General features: G+C 41.1%; 1 protein-coding gene across 3 annotated transcripts; it reads left to right on the top strand.

The window, feature by feature from the left end:
• Positions 1-1,897: 1,897 nt before the first annotated feature.
• Positions 1,898-24,765, top strand: LOC148015572 (uncharacterized). Of its 3 annotated transcripts, none has more exons than XM_087664998.1 (8): positions 1,898-2,322; positions 2,497-3,492; positions 3,688-3,771; positions 22,621-22,674; positions 22,819-22,950; positions 23,107-23,157; positions 23,245-23,385; positions 23,465-24,765. In XM_087664998.1, exons 1-8 carry the CDS (start codon positions 2,041-2,043, stop codon positions 24,689-24,691), a joined length of 2,967 nt encoding a protein of 988 aa, XP_087521124.1. In that variant the 5' UTR covers positions 1,898-2,040; the 3' UTR covers positions 24,692-24,765. The 3 variants fall into 3 exon arrangements, with proteins under 3 accessions (XP_087521124.1, XP_087521123.1, XP_087521126.1); XM_087665000.1 differs by having other exon boundaries at positions 2,193-2,322; positions 2,450-3,492; XM_087664997.1 differs by having other exon boundaries at positions 1,898-3,492.
• The last annotated feature ends 379 nt before the right edge of the window (positions 24,766-25,144 follow it).

Here is a 25,144-nt window from a genome sequence, read left to right as displayed (position 1 = left end):
CTCAAAGTGTGTGAAAAACTACGTTCGAAAATTTTTAAATTAAAAAAACTTTTAAAATTTTAAATTAAAAAGTTTAAATTAAAAAGTTTAATCTAAATGTGTGTGTGTGAGAGAGAAACTTTTGATTTAAAAAGAAGTTTGATTTAATTAAAAGAGAGAGAGAGAGAGAGAGAGAGAGAGAGAGAGAGAGAGAGAGAGAGAGAGAACCTAGGCCCTACACATGAGAGAGAGGGGGGAAAGGGGGATGAATTTAATTAAAAAGGGAAGGGGGTTTTAATTTAAAAAAGGGAGGTGAAGAGGGGAGGCTTTAATAAAAAAAGGGAAGGGGAAGAGAAAATGAGATATTACACCTGAGAAAGAGAGGAGGGGAAGGGGTTTTGATTAAAGAAAGGAGATTTGGAAAAGGAGGTAGGTTCGGGAAGCCCTCTGAAGGTTCGGGGCTTTTCGAACCTATAGCTAAAATAATATAGTAGTAAGATATGATTCCACGATGAAGCTATTATTAAATATTTTCATAGCCATCTACTATCTATTACATGTGTTGAATATCAACATTCTAATAATCACAATCCAAGGGCTCTCTATTTCTTGAGCAAGCTTGCCCAAAAATTGAGAGTGACATGGCTCTTCTATTGGAAAGGTTGGTTAGCCTAGAGGAGGTTCAATTTGTGCTTAGAAGAATGAAGAGGGAAAGGACCCATGTTTTGATGGCATCCCCCTTGAATTCTAATCCAAGTTTAGGGAGTGTTATGGACAAGATATCTCATCTCTACTAAAGTAAACTAGAAATGGTAGTGTGATGCCCACCTTCCTAATTTAAGGGGTGATGGAGCTCATCTCTAAAAGCCATAATAGGCTAAAGATAAACTAGTGGCGGCCTCTCACCGTGTTGAATGCTTCTCATAAGGTAATGGTCAAGATGATAGCTTTGTGTATTAAGTTTATCCTCAATTGACTTATCAAAGCAATACAAGTTATACTACATAGTAGTTAGATTTCAAATGATACAATATAGTTTATGGGTATCGATGTGGTTGTTGATGAAGGAGGGATTTTTTGCTTGAAAGAATGGATCTAGATAAAGACTATAATAGGATTAGTTGGAGTTTGTTCTTAAAATTTTTAATTGATCTAAATTTGGTCTAAACTTCTATATTTGGCCCACTAGTAATTGTAGCTCTTGATCATCCTGCAAATTCGAATGCTCACAAAAATACTATTGACCATTTTCATGGTCTAAAAAAGATATAAAATAGCTAATTATTCCAATTATTGAAGGAATAAGCGTGGATCATGCAAAATCATTTGACTGTTTCAACTTTGAGCATTGACAGCAATGCTAGCAAATAAGGATGCTCAGAATAATTGCTCATGTAATGTTGTTCTAAGCCTAAACTTGAAAAATCATAATCCTTCACTACTCCAAAAAACCTATCTTCTCCCTACAAGAACCTTAAGCCCCTTGGGCCAAAACCCTAACTCTCCAAAATCCTAACCTTTGTCCTCCCAAAATTGTACCTCTTAAGTCCGAAAATACCCCAAGCAAAGAGCATGAACTCTCTTACTTAATTTTCAAGAAGGGGCTTCAAATACGGAGGAATGTCTGGGGCTAAGCATTACATTTGTGAGTTTAGAGATCTGCCTTTGATCTAACAATTTTGTCAAAGAGAAAATAAAAACTTATAGCATGCATTATGGAGTCCCAAAATAAGTGAGATCCCCCTAGGTCCCTCCATATTATTAAGGTCACAAAGTTAGTGAGCCTACACGATGTGGTCATGTGGAAATAGGCCCTATTAGGTGATAAGGGTAATCACAATGATGAATCTAGAAGAATTTGGGATGTATTTAGATTATTTGTAGAATTTGGGTTGCTACTAGAAATGATATACTTTTTGTTTCTCTATGCGACGAGGGAGAGAGAGAGAGAGATCATGCTGCAGTGACTAATGCTTTATCTATTCCGTTGATGAAGTCTCCTCATGGTGTTGTTGCTGTCGAGGCCATACAGGAACACAGTTGGTTCAACATCATCACAGCATGGAAGACAGTTTACCATCCTGCTCTTCGAGTGGGGGCAACACCGCAGCATCCATCGCTCCCCCCGGCTTGGTCCCTTTCAAACCCCTGCACCACCTGCGGGACAGCGTCTTGAGCTTCGCAGACTTCCTGCTAGAGCACCTCACTGAATGGGGCGAGGTCCAACCTCCATGGCCGCCGCCTCCTCCCATAACTTTCTTGAGCTCCGATCGTGCCATCCAGGGTCGCTTTCCACACAGGGTCGCCTCCCTGTCTGTGTTGCCGGTCTTCGCCACTCCACTGGTACGTGATGGAAGTGCCAAATTGAATGCTGGAAGCTTGTCCTCATCTGAAGTGCATCCTTCTTCTCACCTTGCAGATACTGATGGTGCATCTGTATTGTCTTCATCAAATATGCATTGTCGTACAGGTAGTAACTTTGTGACCAGTCTCTCACCTGAAAATTCCTCTTGTCAGAATGAAATCCGGTCCATGATGCCTTCACCTACACCGAGTCCATGCCCTACCGAACCATCCATTCAGCGATGCTCCCCTATCTCAGAGCCCCAAGCACACTTGTTATGTGAAAATCAGGCCTCCGTGGATGCATTATTGACACCGGATGTGATTGGTGCATCAGGAGTCCCTCCTAAAACCTCTACCTCACCTGGTTTTCACCGAGGGAGCGAGCATCCTATGGAAACTGCATCAGAGTGTCCTCATGCAAACTTGGTGATGTCCCAACCGTGCCTTTCCATGAGCAGCCAGCCTGATGACTCTACTCACTGTGTACCGTTAGAGCGGCCTGCTGCTTTTGACACAACTGCTACAAAGTTGACTGATGCACATCCCATATGCAGGGAAAATGCAGCATCTGTCACAGTCCCTCGTCACAATACATGTACTATGGCTAACAGCAACGAACAGCCATTATCAGCAGGTGATGGACATTGTGAGCCAGAGCAAAGAGAAGGCAATATTGCAAGTGGGGGAGGTCAACATGGCAGCAAATTTAAGGATGCAGAAGGTCCTACTACGAGCCATGGGAACCATAAGCAGGAAGAAGACCTTGAGGATGGAGAGCTGTCTGAAGAGTGGACAGCTAATGATGTTTCAGATTCAAATGATAATGACAAGTCTACTGTGCAGGAAACATTGTTGTTGGATGAGTGCAGACAGCAAGTATCTCAAGTAACTCAAAGTACTCCTTCCCAAGTTGGAGGACAGGTGTATATGTTTAGTATTAATGGTGAAGCTGGTCAAATATTTGGGCTGCCCAACGGAGGCAGTAGTTGTGCTGCAGATGTTTCTAAGAAGGGTGGAGGCCACTTAAATATACAGAATGAAGTGAAGAGTATGGCTGCACATTCAAATGTGGAGCATGTTGATATAAAGGACCCGAAAACTGGCAAAGTATCAAATAAGGTAGCAGCTATTAAAGGGATTGTGAATGTTAAAGGCTTGGCATCAGAGGTACCCTCCATGCACTGTGTTTTTATCTGTTTGCTGTAAACAGAAAGCCCTATAAATATTATTGCAATCTCTATTATTGTACAATAGTGGAAATTATGTTTTTGTTTGGGTAGACTGGGATGTGATTCTAAGAATGTGTTTGTGATAGTCATCAACATCTAACGTTTACTGGTCATAACTTATCTGTTTGGACAGCAAGGAGAAAATAACCTGCCAGTGGCCGTTGAAGGGGCTTCATGGACAACAGATGCTGGTGATGGTCAAGTTTCGACCATTGAGGTATTGCATCAGAAAAGTTTGTGTTTGTTCATCTTTAACTGGATGGATTTCAAGGGACTTTCCAGCGAGATGATTAAAAATAAGTATTGTATGTGCCACTTGCCACTTAGCCAAAACAAAATGGCATCCTGTAAATCAGGTCTGGAAATATCAAAGCCAAGCAAGCAGCATGCCAATTGTAAACACGTTGAGCTGCAGGTTTGTTACAGCACAAGGAGCAAACAGCAAGCTTCAAAAAAGGAATGTTGTGTCTACAAGTCCTGAAGCCTAAAACAGCTGTGCTAGGGCTCAATGGGGTGGTCTGGGTTAATCCAGACAGTGTGTGGCAGCCAAAGTCTAAGGTGATGGGCAGGAGTGTAGAAGCTGATTTGATAGCATGGCTATTGATGCATCAGCAATGCGAAGGTGGCTGTTACATTAGACTATTAGTGTTACAGTATCGGTAGAGACGTGGATGCTTGTTGAGGCCTACATGAGAGCCATCAATAGACTGAGCTGGATCTTGGATGGAAGCCTGCAGCAAATGTACCTTGCACATGATTGGGATTGGAGCATCTTGTGGATAACATTGGCCATGGTTAGCTGATGAATCATTCTTCGACTTTTGACATAGAATATCCTACTTTGTGTTGAGAGTAGCAACATCAGGTTTTAGGGGTGCAGTGCTATGATTATCATCACCCAAGAGTAGATGCAGTGCTAATTTTTAGTGCACCTGATGACATGGCTGGTTGAGCATGCATGGCGGATTGGTTGGGGTCAGGTCTACACTTCATTGCGTGAAGGCAAATTTGCAGGTGATAGGAGCTATGCAGGTTTGCAGGCAGCTGGGCAGCAGATTGTGTATGCAATGATGGCATTTCAATTGCTCTTGATGAGTGGCAACATTAAAACAAGAAAACGTGCAAAACATTTGCGGTTTTAGATGTTGCGACACTTATAAAGTGTCGGGCAGTTTAAAAATTACGAGGCTGAGTTGTCATCAATGGGGTAATTGTGGATTGTGATCAGCGTTGTGATCATCGACATGGATTGTGAAAATCATGGGTAGTGTGCCTTGGTCTTCAGCAATGATTGAGACTTGGATTTATTGAGATCATGTCCAATGAGTCTACAACATGATTGCAAGTGCTAGACATTGGGAGCACGAGCAACTGGTCGGGCAGCACAAGCAGGAGTGTTTGTGGGTATGTGACACCAAGCAAAGGTTGATTGTGATTGGTTGAGGGATTGTCTTGGATTGGGTAGGGATGTGCTCTATGGATGTTGATTTGAGATTGTGTTGGATGGTATAGTGGGTTGGACCAGCTATGCAGATACACTATTGGCAGCCTATATCTTGTAGATATCCTATCATCATTGTAATATAGGAATTGCGGATCTCATTCACCTTTTGGGTTATCTTGTCTTTCTTGAGTTGTGCTATGAGAACCTAATGCCTTACAATTGATATTAGAGCTACCTTGTAGTGATGGGCAGAAAGGAAAGATTCTAAAATTTTCGAAGCTTCGCTATACTTTTTTTTGATAGTGAATGATTTTTCTAGATATTTGTGGGTATATTTTCCAAAGCATAAATTTGATGCAGTCACCCATTTCTCTTCATGCTTGTTGCTTGTATATAATTAGACTAGTTGTTGAGTAGGATGCATGAGGAGTGATTTTGGTGGTGTTTTTATCTCCCATGAGTTCACCAAGTTTCTATAGGAGTACGGCATCTCACGTCAGCTCATCTCTACTAGCTTCCCCTCTTAGAATGGAGTCATAGAGCATAGGAATTGGAGTGTGATGAACATGGCACTCTATGCTATTCATAGAACTTCTTAAGCGCCTTCGGGTTGATGTTGTTACCACTTTGGTGTGCATCCTTAACTAATGCTCAACTATGGTGGTTCCCTTTGAGGCATTTTTTGGCACTCCATTTGCTATTTGCCATTTTAAAGTCTTCGGGTGTTGCGTGTACATGCATCTGCTTGATGTTAAAATAGAAAAGCTCACTTCCCGAGCTGATCTCTTGATTTTTGTAGGCTACTCTTTTGATGCGAAAGCCTATTTTGTTCGATCCTTGAAAAAACAAAGTGATTGTTCGGAGAGAGGTCGTTGTTGATGAGAGATATATTGTACATAGCACATTGCCGGTCTTTGAGTCGATCCCTCTCACATCAGAAATAGTGCTGTCTGAGCCAAGTTTGCTATCCTCTCCTGACCCACATGTAGAGTCTTTAGTACCTAGGCTCTCTGTGAGACCTGTTATCTTGCTGGTATCGGCATACCATGCGGAATTTGAGAATCCTTCCATCGGATTCAACTCTGGAGGGCACTAGAAGATCTGCTTGGCTTGCTCCTAGTGTTTCATAAGTGTCTATTATCTTTATAGTAGATTATATAGCGTATTTTAAGCCGGAGAGTTGGTAGGAGGCTCTATAGCATCTCCAATAGTGAGAGGCTATAAAAAAGGAGCTTGTGAGCTTTGATTGCGTTCTTGGTTCCATAAGATGACGAGTTCCTTAGGACTCATGGATTTCATTTTACCTCTTATGGTGTGAACTTATTTGTCAACCACTTTAGAGGGGGTTAATTAGATTCTCTTGTACGTACATGATTTACTTATCACAGGCTCAAATTCTATTGTCATTGTAGATACTAAGGCCCAATGAAACTAGCCTTCCTCCTTGGATCGGGTAGTAAATCCCTGATTACAACTTAATTACAGCAGCAAACAATAAATGCAAATCTGAAAATATAAATTTACCTATTGATCTTGGACAATACACACCCGATTTGCCCAAAATTGGTGCCCCTTTCGGTATTTCTTTATCTTTATTGAAGAAAAAGTTGATTTACAATGGGGTTTTCCCAATCCCTTTCGGTATTTCAACTCCCCTTGCTGTCCAAAGTGACGAGCAAGTCGTCAATCTATTTTGCCCCTTGATTCGAGCACTCAATTGGCCTTCACCTACTTCATAGACGATGGAAATGCCCCAAATTCAATGGCTGGCTAGTCCACGTGAATTTAGGTGAAATTCACCTTCGGCCTTGTTGAATCCAAGTCTTGGGGCTTTCAATTTTTGGCACGCTTCCCAAGGCTATTGCTAAACCCTAATTTCTATTGTAAATTAGGGTTTACAAAAGAGAAAGTTGCAACTTCTCAACCTCCAAGGGTCCAAATGCTGAGATATTCGGAGTAAGGTGAAATGGCTGGGAAAATGCGAGGGAAAGCTGTAGAGAGAGAAAATTCAGAGTTTTGTCGCGAATAATGACTGAAAATCAGTCAAGTGCAGTTGCTACCTTGCCACAACAGGATGTAGATGCAAAGAATTGAAAAAAACCAGTCATTTACTGTTGTTGCCCTACCTCAACAGCGTGTAGATGCTGTCTCCTTCTGTTGATTGGTTTTCTTTTGCCCCTAATTGTCTCAGAAGATCCTCCAATGGCTGCAAATCAGACCCTCAGCCTCTCTCCCTCTCTTTTGCAGGCTGAATTTATAGAAATGCCTCTCTCCAGCCTCTAAAGACGTTTGTTAGTCTTGCATGGGCATTCTTCACAAGTGGCAGCCTTTCCAAATGGTTTTTCCAACATTTTTCATAATTAAATATTAATTTTCAGCCTTAAAATATTAAAAATTAGTCTAATAATTATTTCAATGCCTTGAAATATAATATGAATGGCCAATAATTAAATTGGCTAGGCAACTTTCATTCCCGAGTGTCTTTGCGCCATCTTTGACCATCAGATTGGTGTTAGGTATCACTAAACACCACTTCTCTAGTGTTACCAACTGACGCTAATAGCCAAATGGATGACCTAGGCCAACAACTGGCACCAGATACCACCAAGTACCTGTGCGGCATAACTTATAGCAACTTTTGCCTTTGACATCCCGTGATATCTTCGGATCCTGGGCTCGTAAATTTTCTTCAACTCTAGTTGCACCTCACATGTGTATCATTTACTTAATCATGTGATTAAAAATTAATCCACATGTTAAGTGAGGTTTCAAAAATATATGTCCTTATGACAACCTTCCCCCTTGAAATCCTTGCAATTGTCCTCGATTGCACTGCCAAATGCATCAAAAGCAAAGTATTACATTGGAATTTCCATAGGGCATCATAGTCAACATAACATTGCGCAGTGCTGTTCAACCATTTCATATGCCCAACATATGCTAAAATTTACCAGCCAACATAACATAATATAAGACTCATAAAGAATCTCAAAAACATTGCCAGATTATCATATGACATGTCTATTTCTCATGAGCTCAACTCATCTGGCAAAACCAAACCATAGCATAAACCATGGCTAAAACATCAATGGCATCTTAACATATGGTGTTGTCCATGGAACTAGATGTAAACCATTGAAAACTGAGCATAATTTGATCATAAACTGATCACTTGTTGCTGATATGAGAATTGATCACAAATTGTTGGAAATGTGACCCCAAACTGATCACAAACTCATTGCAAAAATTGACCAGCAATTATGCAAAAACTGATGTACAACTGATCCAAAAAGTAATCATAAACGGTTCTCCAGTTGATCAAAAACTGAGCTAAAACTGATCATAATTTTTGTCTCAAAATTGAGGCAAAGTTCATACTAAATTGTTCATAAGCTGATGCAAAAGTATAGATTCAATGCCCGGGTGAAATTCATACTCATCTGCCTACATCTCACAGTGACTAGTGCACTAAGTAGTGATCTCATGGCAAATATATTGTCAGCGGAATACCTTGGATGCACGTTGAATACATCGGAGATCCACTACATACGAGAGCTGTCCTTAATTGGAGGAGGGGAAGTGCCACCTCCCCCTTGAGCATCAGGCAATACTCCAGACCCTTGCTTTGCCGAATTTGACAGAGCCAGAAGTTCCCAGAACTAAAGTCGGCTCTAACTGGAAGGCATCTGGGTAAAGCTACAACAACCGAGGATGGTTTGCCAAGTCATCCTCTTCCATCCATTTGGCATCCATTGGTAAATAATTATGAAATTTCACCAAGTATCTCCTGGAAACTTTACATTTGACTTTTCTTTTCTTATGTGCCAAAATTTGCTCAGGTAGCAAAATCTCATCTAGCTCCTCAATCTCAAGCTGAATTTCAGCAGACATATCCTCTGACACATCACTATGAAAAGGCCTCAATAGATTGACATGAAAGGCATCGTGTATCCGCCAATGTGGAGGTAATTTCAGTCGATATGCCACATCGTTAATCTTCTACAACACCTGGAAGGGCCCATAGTATCTCATACTCAACTGGTACAATCTTTCTCTTCGTTTAATTTTTTTTCAGCCTTGCCTTTTCAAAACGCAACAATACATAATCACCCTCTTCAAACTGCAAAGCACGTCTATGTCGATCAACTACCCTCTTTTGCTTTTCCTGCGATCTCTAAAGTGCATATTTTATCTTTGCATAGGCTATATCCAAGTTTCCCACATAACGATCAACCTCAAAGATCTTATCCTTAGTTTGCAGAATAGGTGGTACCTTCTTGCCACCCTCAACCACCTCAAATGGAGCTTTGCCCGTAGAACTATACACTGTGTTGTTGTAAGCAAACTCAACCAAAGGCAAATACTACTCCCACTGTGTCTTGTGGTTTGAAACATAGCACCTTGAAAGAACTAACTCTGTGGAATTTGCTTCCTCAGAGAGACCATCTGTCTGCGGATGGAAGAATGATGAGAATTTCAGCGTGGTATCCATATTCTCAAACAAGCCCTTCCAAAATAAAATGGTCATATGGGGATCTCCATCACTAATGATCGACTCTGGAATACTATGATATTTAAAGATGTGCTGCAAAACAATCGTGCCATATGATCAGCCTTTGTTTTCTTCCTCACCGGAATGAAATGGGCTTGTTTGCTAAACTTGCAAATGATAGTCGATATCCCATCATTCCCTGTAGGTGTCTTAGGGAGCTAAAAAATAAAGTCCATTGCAATGCTCTACCAAGGCCGATCTGGAATAGGCAAGGGCTGCAATAAACCCAACAACTTTTGTCTATCGTGCTTTACCTTCTGGCATACGATACATGTCTTAACAAACTCTTCTACATCATGCCTCAAAGCTGGCCAATAAAAGAAATGCTCCACTGCCTTGATTGTGGCATCAATACTTCTGTGTCCTGTATACGGAGGAACATGACTTTCAGTGATAACTCTAGGCCTTAACTGCTTTGTGACACATAGTCGTCCATGCACATCAGAAATCCATCTCTTAGCACAAAGTGTTCATGCCTTTGGCCATTGTAAAGCTGATCATAAACATTAGCAAAGTTCGAATCAGCAACATATTGCTCTTTCATGGCATCCAACTCAGTGTGATAAACCATGCTGACAGCTGAAATTTGTGGCTTACGTGATAGTGCATTAGCGACAACATTCTTTTTACCATCAATATGTACAATTTGAAAATGAAACATAGAGAGAAAATATGCCCATCTCATATGCTTCTCTGACAACTTTGTCTGCGTCAGAAAGTATCTCAAAGTTTGATGGTCTGCTTGCATTGTAAAATTAGCCCCCAACAAATTAAGTTTCCACGTAGATAGTGCATGAAATACAGCCAAGAGCTCTTTCTCATAGACATGCAAATTCTTTTTTGCACCGTGGAGAATTCGGCTCTCATAAGCCACAACTTAGCCGTCCTGTATAAGAACAGCCCCAATGCTGTTACCATATGTATCACATTGAACTATGAATGACTTCCTTAGATCGGGCAACACAAGCACAGGATCTAAAGTCAGCTTTTCCTTTAACTTTGTTGGTCATCAGCCTCCTTATGCCCTGAAGGCTGTGCATCTTTCCTAAAAGCAACATTTTCAGCTTGTTGTCCATGGTCTGAGCCTTGTCCAAGGTCAGACATTGCATTTCCTTCATTTCCATGTGAACGTTCCTATTGAGAGGCATCATCACTATTTGAGTCCATCTCATTGCATGAAGATATATTCCTGTAATTTCTCAGCTGAGAGTAAAAATCAGCACTGACATAGCTTTGGCTTGCAATCAGGCACCTCGGGTCCACCAAATCAAGGGATTAAGTGGTATCCCGGCAATGGAACTATGAAACCAGCCTTCCTCCTCGGATAGGGTGGTGAATCCTTCATTACAACTTAATTACAGCAGCAAACAATAAATGCAAATCTGAAAATACAAATTTACCTATTGATCTTGGACAATGCACACCCGATTGGCCCCAAAATTGGCCCCCCTTTGGTATTTCTTTAGCTTTATTGAAGGAAAAGTTAACTTATAGTGGGATTCTCCCAATTCCTTTCGGTAGTTCAACTCCCCTTGCTGTCCAAAGTGACCAACAAGTTTTCAATCTATTTTGCCCCCCTGATTCGGGCACTCAATTGGCCTTCACCCACTTCATAGACGATGGAAATGCCCCAAATTCAGTGGTTGGCTAGTCCTCCACGTGAATTTAGCTGAAATTCACATTTAACCTTGTTGAATCCAAGTCTTGGAGCTTCCAAATTTTGGCACATTTTTCAAGGTGCTGCTAAACCCTAATTTCTGCTGTAAATTAGGGTTTATAGCATAGAAATTTGCACCTTCTCAGCCTCCAAGGGTCCAAATGCTGAGATCTTCGGAGCAAGGCTGTGAAATGGCTGGGAGATGAGAGGGAAAGCTGTAGAGAGAGAAAATTCAGAGTTTTGTCACGAAGAATGACTGAAAATCAGTCAAGTGCAGCTGCTGCCCTGCCACAACAGCATGTAGATGCAAAGAACTGAAGAAAATCAGTCATTTACTGCTGCTGCCTTGCCTCAACAGCCTCAAGATGCTGTCTCCTACTGTTGATTGGTCTTCTTTTGCCCCTGGCTGCCTCAGAAGGGCCTCCAATGGCTGCAAATCAGACCAGCAGTGAAACAAGCCTTCCTTCTTGGAATGGGTGGTGATAACCTGATTTAAGAGTTAATTACAGCAATAAATAAATGCACGTAAAATGAAATACACACTTTACCATAACATTCTTGGACAGTAGACTCCCTGTTGGCCTCAAAACTGGTGCCCCTTGCGGTATTTCTTTAGCTTCATTCAATTGGAAGGAGTACAACTGGAGATTCTTTAATCTCCTCTTGCTAACCAATTGCTCTTGTTGTCATAAATGACCAGCAAGCCTTTTGGGTCATTTGCCCCTTGATTCACCCAGGACTTCTTCTTCAATTTGACCCTTGGTTGGCCAAATGTTGCCCCAAATCAATTCAGGATGGGCTGGCTCCTGAAATCTCTTGATAATCTTTAATTATCAGCGCTGATGTCAATTCCTTGAGCCTTTAATTTCTGGCACTGATCCCAAGGTGGCTATTAAGTTTACTGCAGAAATTACAGATTAGCCTACCAAAAATGGCTGAGATCTCCTCCGAATGGCTAAGAATTGCTAGGAATGGTTGAGCATAGGTTGAAGGAGATGAGAGAATGTTGTAGAGAGAGAAAATTCTTAGATTTGTCGCGAAGAACTGATCAAAATCAGCTGCTGCCCTGCTGTACCAGCCCCAAATGGATGCACCAACAATAATAGGAGCATTAGAGACTGTGATCTTCAGGAGAAAGTGCATCAGCAGCAATTGCCAGCTTCCTAAGGTCAAGAATATGCAATCTCCATCATCAAAATGGTCTTTAATGGCTGGGAAATGGCCCCAAAAGCTGGCAGCAACAGTCCAATACCTCTTTCCAACAGCTCCAAAATGAAAAAACGAGATTTCCCTCTCCCTTCAGGCCTATTTTGCCTTTCCCCCACTTGCATGGGAAAGTTTTGCCAAGTGGCAGCTTTCTTAATCCATTTTCAGCAATTTTCAGCCATTTAATTACTTTTCAGAAAATAATTAATTCTGAAAATTAATTCAGCCCTTAATCCATGCCGAGAAAATTGACCTTGCCCATCCAAAAATTAATTGGCTAGGACATTTGCAACCCAAAGTGGTCCCATGCATTAATTGACCCTTGGACAAGCATTGATCCATTAATTAATGCCTAGTCCCTAGTGTCACCATTGACACTTAATGGCCAATTAATGGTCTTAGGGACAAACTGGCACTAAAATTCACCTAGAATTTAACAATTGTAACTTGTTACAACTTTTGCCTCTGACACCCATATTTTTCACAAGGTCCTTGGGCCTTCAACTGTAAAAAAGTAGCTTGCACCTCACATGTGCAACACATGTGCATCTTTTGATTGCACATTTGATTAATCCTTTAATCAAATGTCAATTAAACATAAGCAAAGCATCAAATTTTCATGTCCTCGTGACAAGTAGTCTCTCTCCCTCTCTCTTGCAGGCTGAATTTATAGAAATGTCTCTCTCCAGCCTCTAAAGACGTTTTTCAGTCTTGCATGGGCATTTTTCACAAGTGGCAACCTTTCCAAATGGTTTTTCTAGCATTTTTTATAATTAAATATTAATTTTCAGCCTTAAAATATAGAAAATTAATCTAATAATTATTTCGGTGTCTTGAAATATAATTTGATTGGCCAATAATTAAATTGGCTAGGCAACTTCCATTCCCGAGCGCTTTGCGTCATCTTCGACCATTAGATTGGTGTTATGTACCATTAAACGCCACTTCTCTAGTATCACCGACTAACACTAATGGCCAAATTGATGACCTAGGCCAACAACTGGCACCGGATACCACCAAGTACTTGTCCGGCATAATTTATAGCAACTTTTGCCTTTGACATCTCGTGATTTCCTGGAGTCTCGGGCTTGTAAGTTTACTCTAACCCCAATTACACCTCGCGTGTGCAACGTTTACTTAACCATGTGATTAAAAATTAATCCACATGTTAAGTGAGATTTCAAAAATACATGTGCTCATGACACCCAGCTTTGTTCTACTCGAGATGATTGACCTTAGTCAGTTGTCCTATTTCTTGGGAAGGAAGGCCGTTCAATTTGGGAATAGTATTTTTGTGTCACAACAAAAGTTTGTGCTTTAGTTAGTGAAACAATATTGTATTGATCAGACACGGCGCCGCTCATATAATTTTCTTTTGGTCATTACTAACATTTGTTGCAACTTGAGGTTGTGGTGGCTCTTATTTGGGAGCTTCTTGTTGTCTGGAAGCTTGGAGGATGACATTTTCTTCTTGCCCTTGTTGTCCTCCTTCAAGGGGTTCAAGGGTTATGTGAATTGAGGATCCTTAGCCAATTGGGCAAAGTTATCCATAGCTGTCCTCAACGGAGCCTTAATCTAGTCATCATTATCTTTCTCTCCTTGTTGGTCATCAGCAATTTGTGGCCTTGAAGGATCCGCTTCTTCATTTAAACCACATTCCCTCCTTACTGTCCATGTTGTGTGCCTCTTCTAAGATTAGGCATTGCATTCTCCCTATTGCTTTGTGTACTTTTAGATTATGTGGCATCAACACATGACAAAAACTGAAATCACTATATATGATGACATACTTGTTGTTCTGCACTCAATTGGTCGCAATTTCAGCCAAGTGCAATTTCATTGGCTCATTCACAAGTGCCATAGGCCCATCTACTCAAGGGAGTTGTATCTTGGCAATGGAACCATCAAGCTAGCCTTCCTTCTTGGCAAGGGTGGTGAATAACGTGATTTATCACAAATTACAGCGATCAATGAATATACAAATCTGAAAATGCACACTTTACTACTTATGATTGGATAGCCAACACCCAACTGGTCTGAACAATTGGCACCCCTTGTTGTTGAGCTAAAACATGCTTTATAGTTGATTAGCATTTTTAAACAACCCCAAAACATGCTTAATTAATGAAAAACACAAATTTGGTGCATGATTCGAGAGAGTTTCAGTGGTCCCGCAAAACCTTAATTTTTTGGGCCACCCTTCAATATCTATAAATAGATGGGCTGCAGCCTCATCCTTTTGTGCAGGTTTCTCACTCTACTATGCAGATTTCAGCCATCAGCCACCTACGATTTGCTGTCCACTCATCACTGATCGCAGCCCATCACTATCCAGCTCTAGGTGGCCTGTTTTCAACGATCGCCTGCTGTTTGTTTGGTTTCCATCTATTGTGTCATCATAGCGCTTGGTGCATTTTCAGCATTTGGTGTCAAGTGACAAGTTGCTGCCAGCACTCCCATTGGGCGATTGTTGCAGTACTTGTGTTTTTGTTGTCCAACAAGCAATCTACATCAGCAAACACCTCTCTTGTTGTCGCTTGACAATTCTCTGCCTCCACACTTTCTCATCTCCAACTGGTGGTTATTGTATTTGGGATCCAACTTTGGTGTAGATCACTCATTGACACTACATTGCTCTGCCGTTGGGCATTCTGTACACTCTTACATTCATTTACAGCATTCATTCACTTTAGAGTTTCTTCTCTCTATGTTTGTTTTTTGCATTTTGCATTTGAGTTTTGCTTGTCTTTATCTAAGTCTTTGTGTTTGAGTCTTGGTTGTAAGCTGTGTTTACTCAGTGCAAATCCTAGCATATCTTCACATTTGCTGTATTTCTGCAATTTGTATTGCCAAAGGTTGAAGTACACGCAGTGAACTTTGAGGAAATGTCTAGAGATGAGAGAGGAAGCCAAGGAGAGAGAATTTTTATTTCTATCATGGGAAGGTGCTTAAACCAGATTCTGCTTTTATTGTGAAACAGTATTAAATGCTGTTGCCCAGCAGCCTAGAGGACTGAAATGGCTGTTTACCTAACCCTAAATGGAATTGCTAGTTGCTCCCCTCCCTATTGGAGCTGTTGTCTACTATAGAAGCCTTCTTGATTGGCTGAAAACAGCCAAAACCTTCAGATACCTGCTTGGACAGCACAGTCTCCTCTCTCAGCTTGCATAATGCATAGAATGGTTGGAATCAGCCTCAGCCAGGCCCAACAGCCCCCTCTTTGAGCCTTGTAGGGGTAAGTTTGGGTCTGTCTCTCATGACCAACTTCTAGATGGAAGAAAGATCTTTGGTTTATGTATATCTTATCTTCATGTTCAGCCTCTTTGCACTTGGAAACCCTCTAAATGGAAATTTTGGCATTAATTAATTTATTTAGTTTTTGAAAATCAATTGTTATTCCTTTGTCCTTGCCCAAGAATTGGGCGGTGCCCATTCACATTTGATGTGCTAACTCCCATGGAACATTTGATCGTTCCAAACATCAATTGGCCTAGGAGTAGCATTAATTAATTAATTAATGCCTAGTCCCCAATGTTACCATTGGACATTTTAATGGCCCAATTAAAGGCCTAGACCCAAATTGATACAAGGCACCTACAAGTACATGTCCAACATAACTTAATACAACTTTTGGCAATGTCACTCATTGCTCACTTGAGGTAGTTAGACCGCCATCGTGACTTAGTTGACTTGCACTTCACATGTGCGCTTGACATGCACATAACTTAATGATGCAAAGCTAAGCACTAAAAATACATGCCCTCGTGATAGCGATGAAGATGGCAGCTGGTTTGACAATGCAGAAACCTGGAGCTATAGCTGATCAAAATGTAGCTTGTTAGGGAGTGAAGTGGCTGTCCAGCAGGTCATCTAGCTTGCAAGAGATGAAACGTACTTGGCTCTTGTCAGAGAAATGTGAAGCAACGGAAGCAAAGATACATTGCCAATATAGACTGCAATGAATAGAAAGAACAGAAAAGCAAAACACAATAACTTAAAGAAAATAGACTCGGGAAATGGAATCCATATATCAAGGCTTGAGAATAGTACAATGGCATAGGTAGCAAGTTGCCGGCAGTGTACCCAAGTCTCCCTCTCTCTAGTTGGAAATAGTCGTGTTGTAGGGTGTGTAGATAAGTCAATGACTTTGGAGGAGGGAAACTGCCTATGATCAGGGACAAATATCCCAGAAGCATCCCAATAATATTAACGAGTCGGCCAACATAAAATGCTCTGGCATAAATTCTGAAATGCACACAGATAGACTTTCACACCCTATGAGATGTACTTGGCTAACAGCTCTCACATGTGGCAGTCCTCTCTAGGGAGCAGGTTGTAGTCCAACAATAGGTGTGGCAGCTTCCATAGTAGGGTAGCAACAACAGCAATGGGGTGGAATTGCTGGAGTTTTGGCAGCTGCAAGAGCAGATTTGCCGACAGCTGGCTAAGTAGGCAACAACTACCTTGATTTGATTGAGGACTTCCAGTTGGGTTTAGGGTCTTCAATCATGTCATATTGTAATACCCATGCGTAGAAAATCCCTTACATGACAACAATGGCATTTCACTCATGGGTGTGAACTCAATAGAAAAAACACACGTATCATTTGGAGGATGTTGCATATTCATACTTTTTTCACTCTTAAGGTCTAAGCCCTTAGGGACATCGAGTTGAGTAGATTTACATTTTCTTCTCTAGAGTAGTTATTTGGTGATTTGGGGGAGGGGGATTTGTAGTTCATCTTCACATGCTAGATCTCAAGTTTTCATGTATGTCTATGGATGTAATCATTTCTTTGTACTTGTGTTTTGAACTTAAGATGTTTCTTTATGGATGAAATCATTTCTTAATTTCAATTTCCTTGTAATTTTGTGGTGGACTTAACAAATCCCATAATACCATGTCCTATGGGGCACTTCTAGTGGTATTAGCACTTTTGCTTGATCCTCCATCTATAAAATTCAGTTGATAAGGTAGAAACATGATCCTATTGATACCTCTTTGTGGAAGATGGGCAGCACAAAATTCAAAAGCCTTGTGCTTTCACCAAAAAGGATTTTTTCAAACTTAGCATCTGATGAAAGTCACTTTTGCAAAATATACACCCTAGTGCCTTCCAAAATAAAGTGTAACTTTTGACCAAGGCATTTCGCCAGCTTTCTTTGACACCCTTTTAATAAGAAACAGATTGTTAGTGGGATCTCCAAGCTGTTGAAGTCTCTTGAAATGCTTCATGGACTGTTTTTGCTATGATGTCTGCATATTTGTCATGATGAGCAATGGTATTTCCTTATCTTCTTTGGGCCATGTCAGTTTCTGTTGTCACCTTCGTGGAGATAGCTGCTTAGATGTTCAGTAGGCAGGGAATGAAACTAGCCGTCCTTCTTGGAATGGGTGGTGATAACCTGATTTAAGAGTTAATTACAGCAATAAATAAATGCACATAAAATGAAATACACACTTTACAAGTCCCTAGTGTCACCACTGACATTTAATGGCCAATTAATGGTCCTAGGGGCAAACTGACACTAAAATTCACCTAGAATCTAACAAGTGTAACTTGTTACAACTTTTGCCTTTGATACCTATCTTTTTCACAGGGTCCTTGGGCCTTCAACTGTAAAAAAAGTAGCTTGCACCTCACATGTGCATCTTTTAATTGCACATTTGATTAATCCTTTAATCAAATGTCAATTAAACATAAGCAAAGTATCAAATTTTCACGTCCTCGTGACAGACCATCCCCTTGAAATCCTTGCAATCGTCCTCGATTGCACTGTAATGTGTCAAAGTAAACAATACTGCACTGGAATTTCCACAAGGAATCATAGTCAATACAACATTGGCCATTGCAGGCTAACTATCTCATATGCCCACCATTTGCTGAAAATTTCCAGCCAGCATAAACATAGCATAAAGCTCAATAATAAATCAGAACAGTTGCTAGAAACTTATCGGATGCTTCCCAAACTCTTGTTTCTCAACAGTGCTGACTACACAACCATAATAAAGCATAAATTGAGGCGAAACCATGGCTGAATTGTCAATGGCATTCAGTACACATGCTGCTGTCCATAGAACCAGCTGAATACCACTAAAACTAATGATCATACACTGAAAACCAGCACTCGGTAATCAGTCTCTCATGATCATAACTTGATGCAAATGTATAGTTTCAGAGCTGCAGTGAAGACCATACCCATCTGCATACATACCACAGTGACTAGTACACTGAATAGTGACCTCATGGCAGACATACCGTCAGCACAGGTACTTGGATGCATATTGAAGACATCGGAGATCCACTATACATGAGAGCAGTCCATTCCTGGAGGCCACATCGCTGATCCTCTCTAACACCTAGAAAGGTCCATAGTCCCTCATTCTGAACTTCGGATACATTCCCTTTTGCCCTTTCACCTTGTTAGCCTTGCCTTTTCAAAATGCAGCAATATATAATCACCCTTTGGAAAATACAAAACACATCCATGGTGATAAGCTGCTCCCTTTTACGTTCCTTAAGTTCTTTGAAACGCATACTTTATCCTTACATAAGTTGTAATAAACTGCGGCATCTTTTGCCTACCATGCTTCACTTGCTAACATACAATGGATGTCCGATCTTTCATCACATGCAACCCAGTGTGATATTCCATATATCACTGATTCTCTCATGTGCTATCATTGTTATCAGCTTGTTGTTGATTTAGGACAGTTCCTAGCAATGTGTCCCTCTTGTTCACATATGTAACATTTATTAGCAGCCCACAATTCCCTACGTTGTGCCACACTTTTCGAAGGTCTTTGCTGCTGTTTTTGCCTCTTTTCAGCTTGATTTTCAGATCTGCCATTTTTCTCAGCCTTCTTTTCCTTGACATTTGACTCATCATAGTCTTGAAAGCCGGCATCCTTTTCACACAGCAATGTATTAGCTGTAGTAGCAGTTTCTATAAGCTGAGACATGCTTGAAAGAGTGGATTTAATGCAAAAATCCCTGATTCCTTTAGGCAAACCACATACATACTTCTCCACTTGCTCATGAAGGGGTACGGCACGATAAGAAGTGTCGGGCAGCAATGCATTCCAAAACTTCTTATTGTATTGCTCTAAATTCTTGCATCAAGCTTGTTCCAAGCTGTCATGATGTCCACCTCAAAGGTAGTAGTCAACCAATTTGATGCAAACATTTGCTTGAATTGTACCCATGTTGACGGTGCTCTACCTTGCATCAAGAGCGTGCACCACCACTACAATGCATCCCCTTCAAGAAAGTGGCTGCCTTTCGAATCTTAGAGGATTCGGTGAAGTTTTCCCCTGAATAGGCTGCATCAAACTGCTGAATGAAGGTCAAAGCTTTCAGCCTATCTTGTGCACCACTGAAGGACTCAAACTTCATTGCTTTTCCACCCTCATCATAGTCTTTTGCTTTCCCTTTGGGAGTCAAGTTGTCATACGCTGGCTGCTGCAAAAAGGGTGCATTTGTTATATATACATCATGACCAAGCCCAAATGAAGCATTTGGATGACCAACAGTCATTCCTTGAGTCCCATAAGCATTCAGGGGTGCAGATGCATTGCCAAACATTCCACTTTGTGCCCTAGGCATCAAGCCAATGCTACCATACATAGGGTTTTGCACATTTCCAGCCATACCTGAAAACAATCGGCTTTGCACACCATGCATTTGCTGTTGCATACCATAGGGATTTGTGCCATGCATTCCCGTGTGCAGCCCTTGGCCAACCATTGCATGAAAAATCGTACTACCATGAAAGTATCCTTGCTGCTCCATCATAGCATGCATGCCCGACTGTCCAAAATCCATTGGATTGGCACTTCCATAATCGCCTTGCATTTGCATTCCTTGCTTCATAGGTACCAACTATTTAGCTTCATTGGTCTCTTTAGGAGCTTCAAGTGAAGGATTTGGCACTACCTTTGGTGCACCTTGCTATCCCGAAGGTGTAGAAGTTTTCTTCTTCTTGCCCTTGGTGTCCTTCTTCCGAGCATTCAAAAATCGAGTAAACTGAGGATCCTTTGCCAATTTAGCAAAGAGATTTGCTGCTGTTCTCATCCGATTCTTGAACTGGTCATCAAATTCCTCTTCACTTTGCTGGTCATCTATCTCATGATGGCTTGAAGGCCCTGCATCTTGCCCAACAGCAACATTTTCAGCTTGTTGTCCATCATGAGAGCCTTGTCCAAGATAAGGCATTGCATTTCCTTCATTTCCATGAGAATGTGCATCATGAGAGGCATCATTACTGCTTGATTGCATCCCACTGTATGAACATCTTGCTGTAATTTCTCAGCTGAGCACAAAGATCAACACTAGCACAAAGCTTTGGCTTGCAATCAGGTGCCTCAGGCCCACTAAATCAAGAGATTTGATGTATCCCGGCAATGGAACCTTGAAACCAGCCTTCCTTCTTGGAATGGGTGGTGATAACCTGATTTAAGAGTTAATTACAACAATAAATAAATGCACATAAAATGAAATACACACTTTACCATAACATTCTTGGATAGTAGACACCCTGTTGGCCCCAAAATTGGCGCTCCTTGCGGTAATTTTTTAGCTTTCATTCAATTGGAATGAGTACAACTTGAGATTCTTCAATCTCCTCCTGCTAACCAATTGCTCTTGCTGTCATAAATAACCAGCAAGCCTTTTGGGTCATTTGCCCCTTGATTCACCCAGGACTTCTTCTCCAATTTGACCCTTGGCTGGCCAAATGTTGCCCCAAATCAATTTGGGATGGGTTGGCTCCTGAAATCCCTTGATAATCTTCAATTATCAGCTGCTGATTTCAGTCCCTTGAGCCTTCAATCTCTGTCACGGATCCCAAGGTGGTGCTAAACCCTAATTTCTGCTGTGAATTAGGGCTTACTGCAGAAATTACAGATCAGCCTACCAAAAATGGCTGAGATCTCCTCCGAATGGTTGAGAATTGCTGAGAATGGCTGAGCATAGGCTGAAGGAGATGAGAGAATGCTCTAGAGAGAGAGAATTTTGAGATTTTTCTCGAAGAACTGATCAAAATTAGCTGCTGCCTTGCTGTACCAGCCCCAACCGGATGCACCAATAACAATAGGAGCATTAGAGACTGTGATGTTCAGGAGAAAGTGCATCAGCAGCAATTGTCAGCTTCCCAAGGTCAAGAATATGCAATCTCCATCACCAAAATGGTCTCCAATGGTTGGGAATTGGCCTCAAAAGCTGGCAGCAACAGTCCAACACCTCTTTCCAACAGCTCCAAAGTGAAGAAACGAGATTTCCCTCTCCCTTCAGCCCTGTTTAACCTTTCCCCCACTTGCATGGGAAATTTTTGCCAAGTGGCAGCTTTCTTAATCCATTTTCAGCAATTTCCAGCCATTTAATTAATTTTCATAATTAATTAATTCTGAAAATTAATTCAGCCCTTAATCCATGCCGAGAAAATTGACCTTGCCCATCCAAAAATTAATTGGCTAGGCCATTTGCAACCCAAAGTGGTCCCATGCATTAATTAACCCTTGGACAAGCATTAATCCATTAATTAATGCCTAGTCCCTAGTGTCACCACTGACACTTAATGGCCAATTAATGGTCCTAGGGGCAAATTGACACCAAAATTCACCTAGAATCTAACAAGTGTAACTTGTTACAACTTTTGCCTTTGACACCCATCTTTTTCACAGGGTCCTTGGGCCTTCAACTGTAAAAAAAAGTAGCTTGCACCTCACATGTGCATCTTTTAATTGCACATTTGATTAATCTTTTAATCAAATGTCAATTAAACATAAGCAAAGCATCAAATTTTCACGTCCTCGTGACAGGGAACCGGTGTAGGAAAGCAAGAAAGAGACCAAAATCAGTCTATTGAGGTCATGAACAGGCTGCTTTGAATAGGAACAGTCCACACAGGTGAATAGTAGTCTGGCAGGGACCTCTTACTCAGATCTGGATAGAAACCTAGTTCGCAGAGAGCAGGTGCATGTGTCACTAGCATGTATCTCTAGGTGTGGTGTACTTGGATGGTGTGTCTCACCGAAGGTCTGCCTATTGACCTGCATACAGTGACATGCCGGCACATTTTTTTAAGTATAGCTAATGTGAGAATGAGACACGGCCATATATCTACGTGTGTGTTAAAATGTGTGCTTCAGGAATGACATTTGATTTGTGATTTTTGCCTTACACTATTTTGGTGGATGGAACTGCAGGCAGTTGCAAAACCTAAGCGCATATTGACAGCTGCAAGGAAGAAGAAAAAACAGGTGAGCCACATGTTGAGTAAGTAGTGATTCGTCTTTGATATTTGATTATGCTTATATACCGTCAGGGTGAATGTGAATGTACTCTTAGGCATCCTTCCAAGTTTTCTATCAGATCTTGACCTTTGACTGATGGTGTGATTGTAGAGGGCAAAACATAGGAAGAAAATTTTGAAGGAGCTGGCAAGTGGCACTAGAAAACTTAGATTCCAGCTTCCAAAGGAAATTAAAAAAGTGATTAAGCATTGCGAGTTTTATATGAAGGGAAGATGCACAAAGGTATCGTAAATACTCTTGAGTTTCTTATTGAAGAGTTTCTTGGAGGATTGAAAGTTTGATTGTGAGCTTTGAAAAGTATTCATTTGTTTTTGGTTAACCTTTAGCTAACTTTCTATGTTTTTGTACTGTGCCTTTCTGATTCCTCCTTTTTGACAGGGCAAAGATTGCTTATTTTCCCATGATGTTGTTCCAAAAACAAAGAGTGAGGTAATTACTATTCTTATTTCATACATCAATCTTTATACTTTTTGAAAATAATGTGAGCTGTTGACTTTGCTTTTAATTGTGATTCAGAAATGCAAGTACTTCATTAGTCGGTGCTGTCTTAAAGGAGACGATTGCCCATTCTCTCACGATCTCAGTCTATTTCCTTGCAAATTCTTCCATACAAGAGGATACTGCTTGGATGCAGACTCCTGTCGTTTTTCACATGAGGTAAATTGTTTTCCCCTGAAGCTCTTAATACTTTGCTCGATTGTATGTTTCCAGACTAAATATGATATTGATGTGGCAGCCCATAAGTGAGGAAAAGAGGCAAGAGTTGCTTAAAAAAGTTGAACAAGAAGAGGGGGATCATGAAGAGGGGGGGCCCGCAAGAAAGGTTTCTTCAGTTGGCAAAAGTCCAACAATGTCCATGGGATATCAAGAGTCACAGAAACTTATGCCTTCAGTCAATTCACAAGGCACTTTGAGTGACATGAATTCCCAGTTCTATAATACTGGTAGAGTCCAAGAATCTTCCAGGGGAATACCAGTTTCAAACATAGATGAAGTGTATTTGGCATCTGATAGCACAATAGTGACAACAAGAACAGGCTCCTCATTCAGCTGTGAGCCTTCCACAGGCAAAGATTCCTTTATGCATGCTAGGCCGGTAGACAGCTCAGGGCATTTATTCAACAAAGATAAGCTGCTGCACGTCTCAACCCCATGGGTAAGTAAAGAGGATGACAGACTGACTGGATACCAAAGGCTTGGATCTCTTTCTGATGCATCTGTACACAAAAGCACAAGTACCATGCGGGACAATATGATGCCATGGTTGGAGAGGGCGAAACCTGGAGAAAATAGCATGCCGCTAGTTGGATATCCCTTTTGCCCAGGGTCCCCTGGGTTGTCCAGGGCATGGGATTCACAAACCAAAAATAAAGATGTCATGACATTTGTTAGTCCAGACAACCCTAGGACAAATGGATTCTCAACTGATATGCCTAAAACCCTGGATCCCAAACTTGGAGCAAGTGAGGCTTCTTTGAATGCTGTACAGTTCATGGTGAGACATAATTTTGTATCAAAGAACGTTTCTGATCTCTTCAAGGATGCCATGTCGGAGGATTCTGACAGATCAACAACAAAAGATGACAAGACTGCTCACGAGCCTCCTTTGAACACTGTACAGTTGATGTCAAGGCCAAAAGCTGCTCTGGGAAACCCCTCTGATCTCTGGAAGGATGTGCTGCTAGGGAAATTTGGCACATCGGTAACAGATCTTAGTACTTCGACCAACAAGGCTTCTCTGAACAGTGCACACCTGCCATCAAGGCCAAGCCCTGGCGTGGATTATTCTGATCAGTGGAAGGATAACTTGTCAAGGAATGTAGTGCCAGCAGCAGCATCATTACAGCCTCCTTTTGCAGCATCAAGACCATTCTCAAATTCCTCGAGTGAAAAATCTGACATGCCAAACCCCAACAAACGGCAACGTTTAGATGATTTGTTGAGTCAGATTCTAAAGGGTTGAAATGGTTATGATGGCATGATGTACAAATCCACTGTAAAGTATGAGATTTCCAAATCATGGTTTCCTTTGCAGTTTTTTGTTATTTCATTTGGAGTTTTGGGTGATTGAGGAGTGGTGGCAAAAGGCCTGAACAACTTTTGAATTGAATTGATTTCTCTAGTTGTTTATGGTGGACACTCGTCAGCCTGGGACTCTCAGAGGCTTATAGTCACGCATGTTAAATGTCTCGATGGCTTTGCTTATGTCTGTAGGGACAAAGAGTTCTTCGAAAGATCTATCAAACAACGTGAGCATCACATATTTATAGGCGTAAAATCAATCAAGAACCATATTCTTTGTCATCAACATCTGTGCCTTTGCTTCTCAGAGGGTTCAGTGAAGGTGGTGTGGACAAGAGTCAACACATGTGGTCTTCCCCAAGGTTTGATTGAAGATGAATCAAAAACAAGTGTT

This window comes from Lygodium microphyllum, chromosome 24 (genome assembly GCF_053477565.2).
Source record: "Lygodium microphyllum isolate KBCC chromosome 24, Lygodium_microphyllum_v1.1.10, whole genome shotgun sequence".
Taxonomy (NCBI): Eukaryota; Viridiplantae; Streptophyta; class Polypodiopsida; order Schizaeales; family Lygodiaceae; genus Lygodium; species Lygodium microphyllum.
Note: the sequence above shows the minus strand (reverse complement) of the source record. Positions and strands in the feature narration are given on the sequence as shown.

Bases quoted from the DNA above. Each gene is read 5' to 3' on its own strand.
- LOC148015572 (XM_087664997.1), top strand. From the start codon at position 2,041: ATGGAAGACAGTTTACCATCCTGCTCTTCGAGTGGGGGCAACACCGCA. The intron at 3,772-22,620 runs GTATTGCATCAG...ATGGAACTGCAG, and splicing joins GTCAAGTTTCGACCATTGAG to GCAGTTGCAAAACCTAAGCG. The intron at 23,158-23,244 runs GTAATTACTATT...ATTGTGATTCAG, and splicing joins TTCCAAAAACAAAGAGTGAG to AAATGCAAGTACTTCATTAG.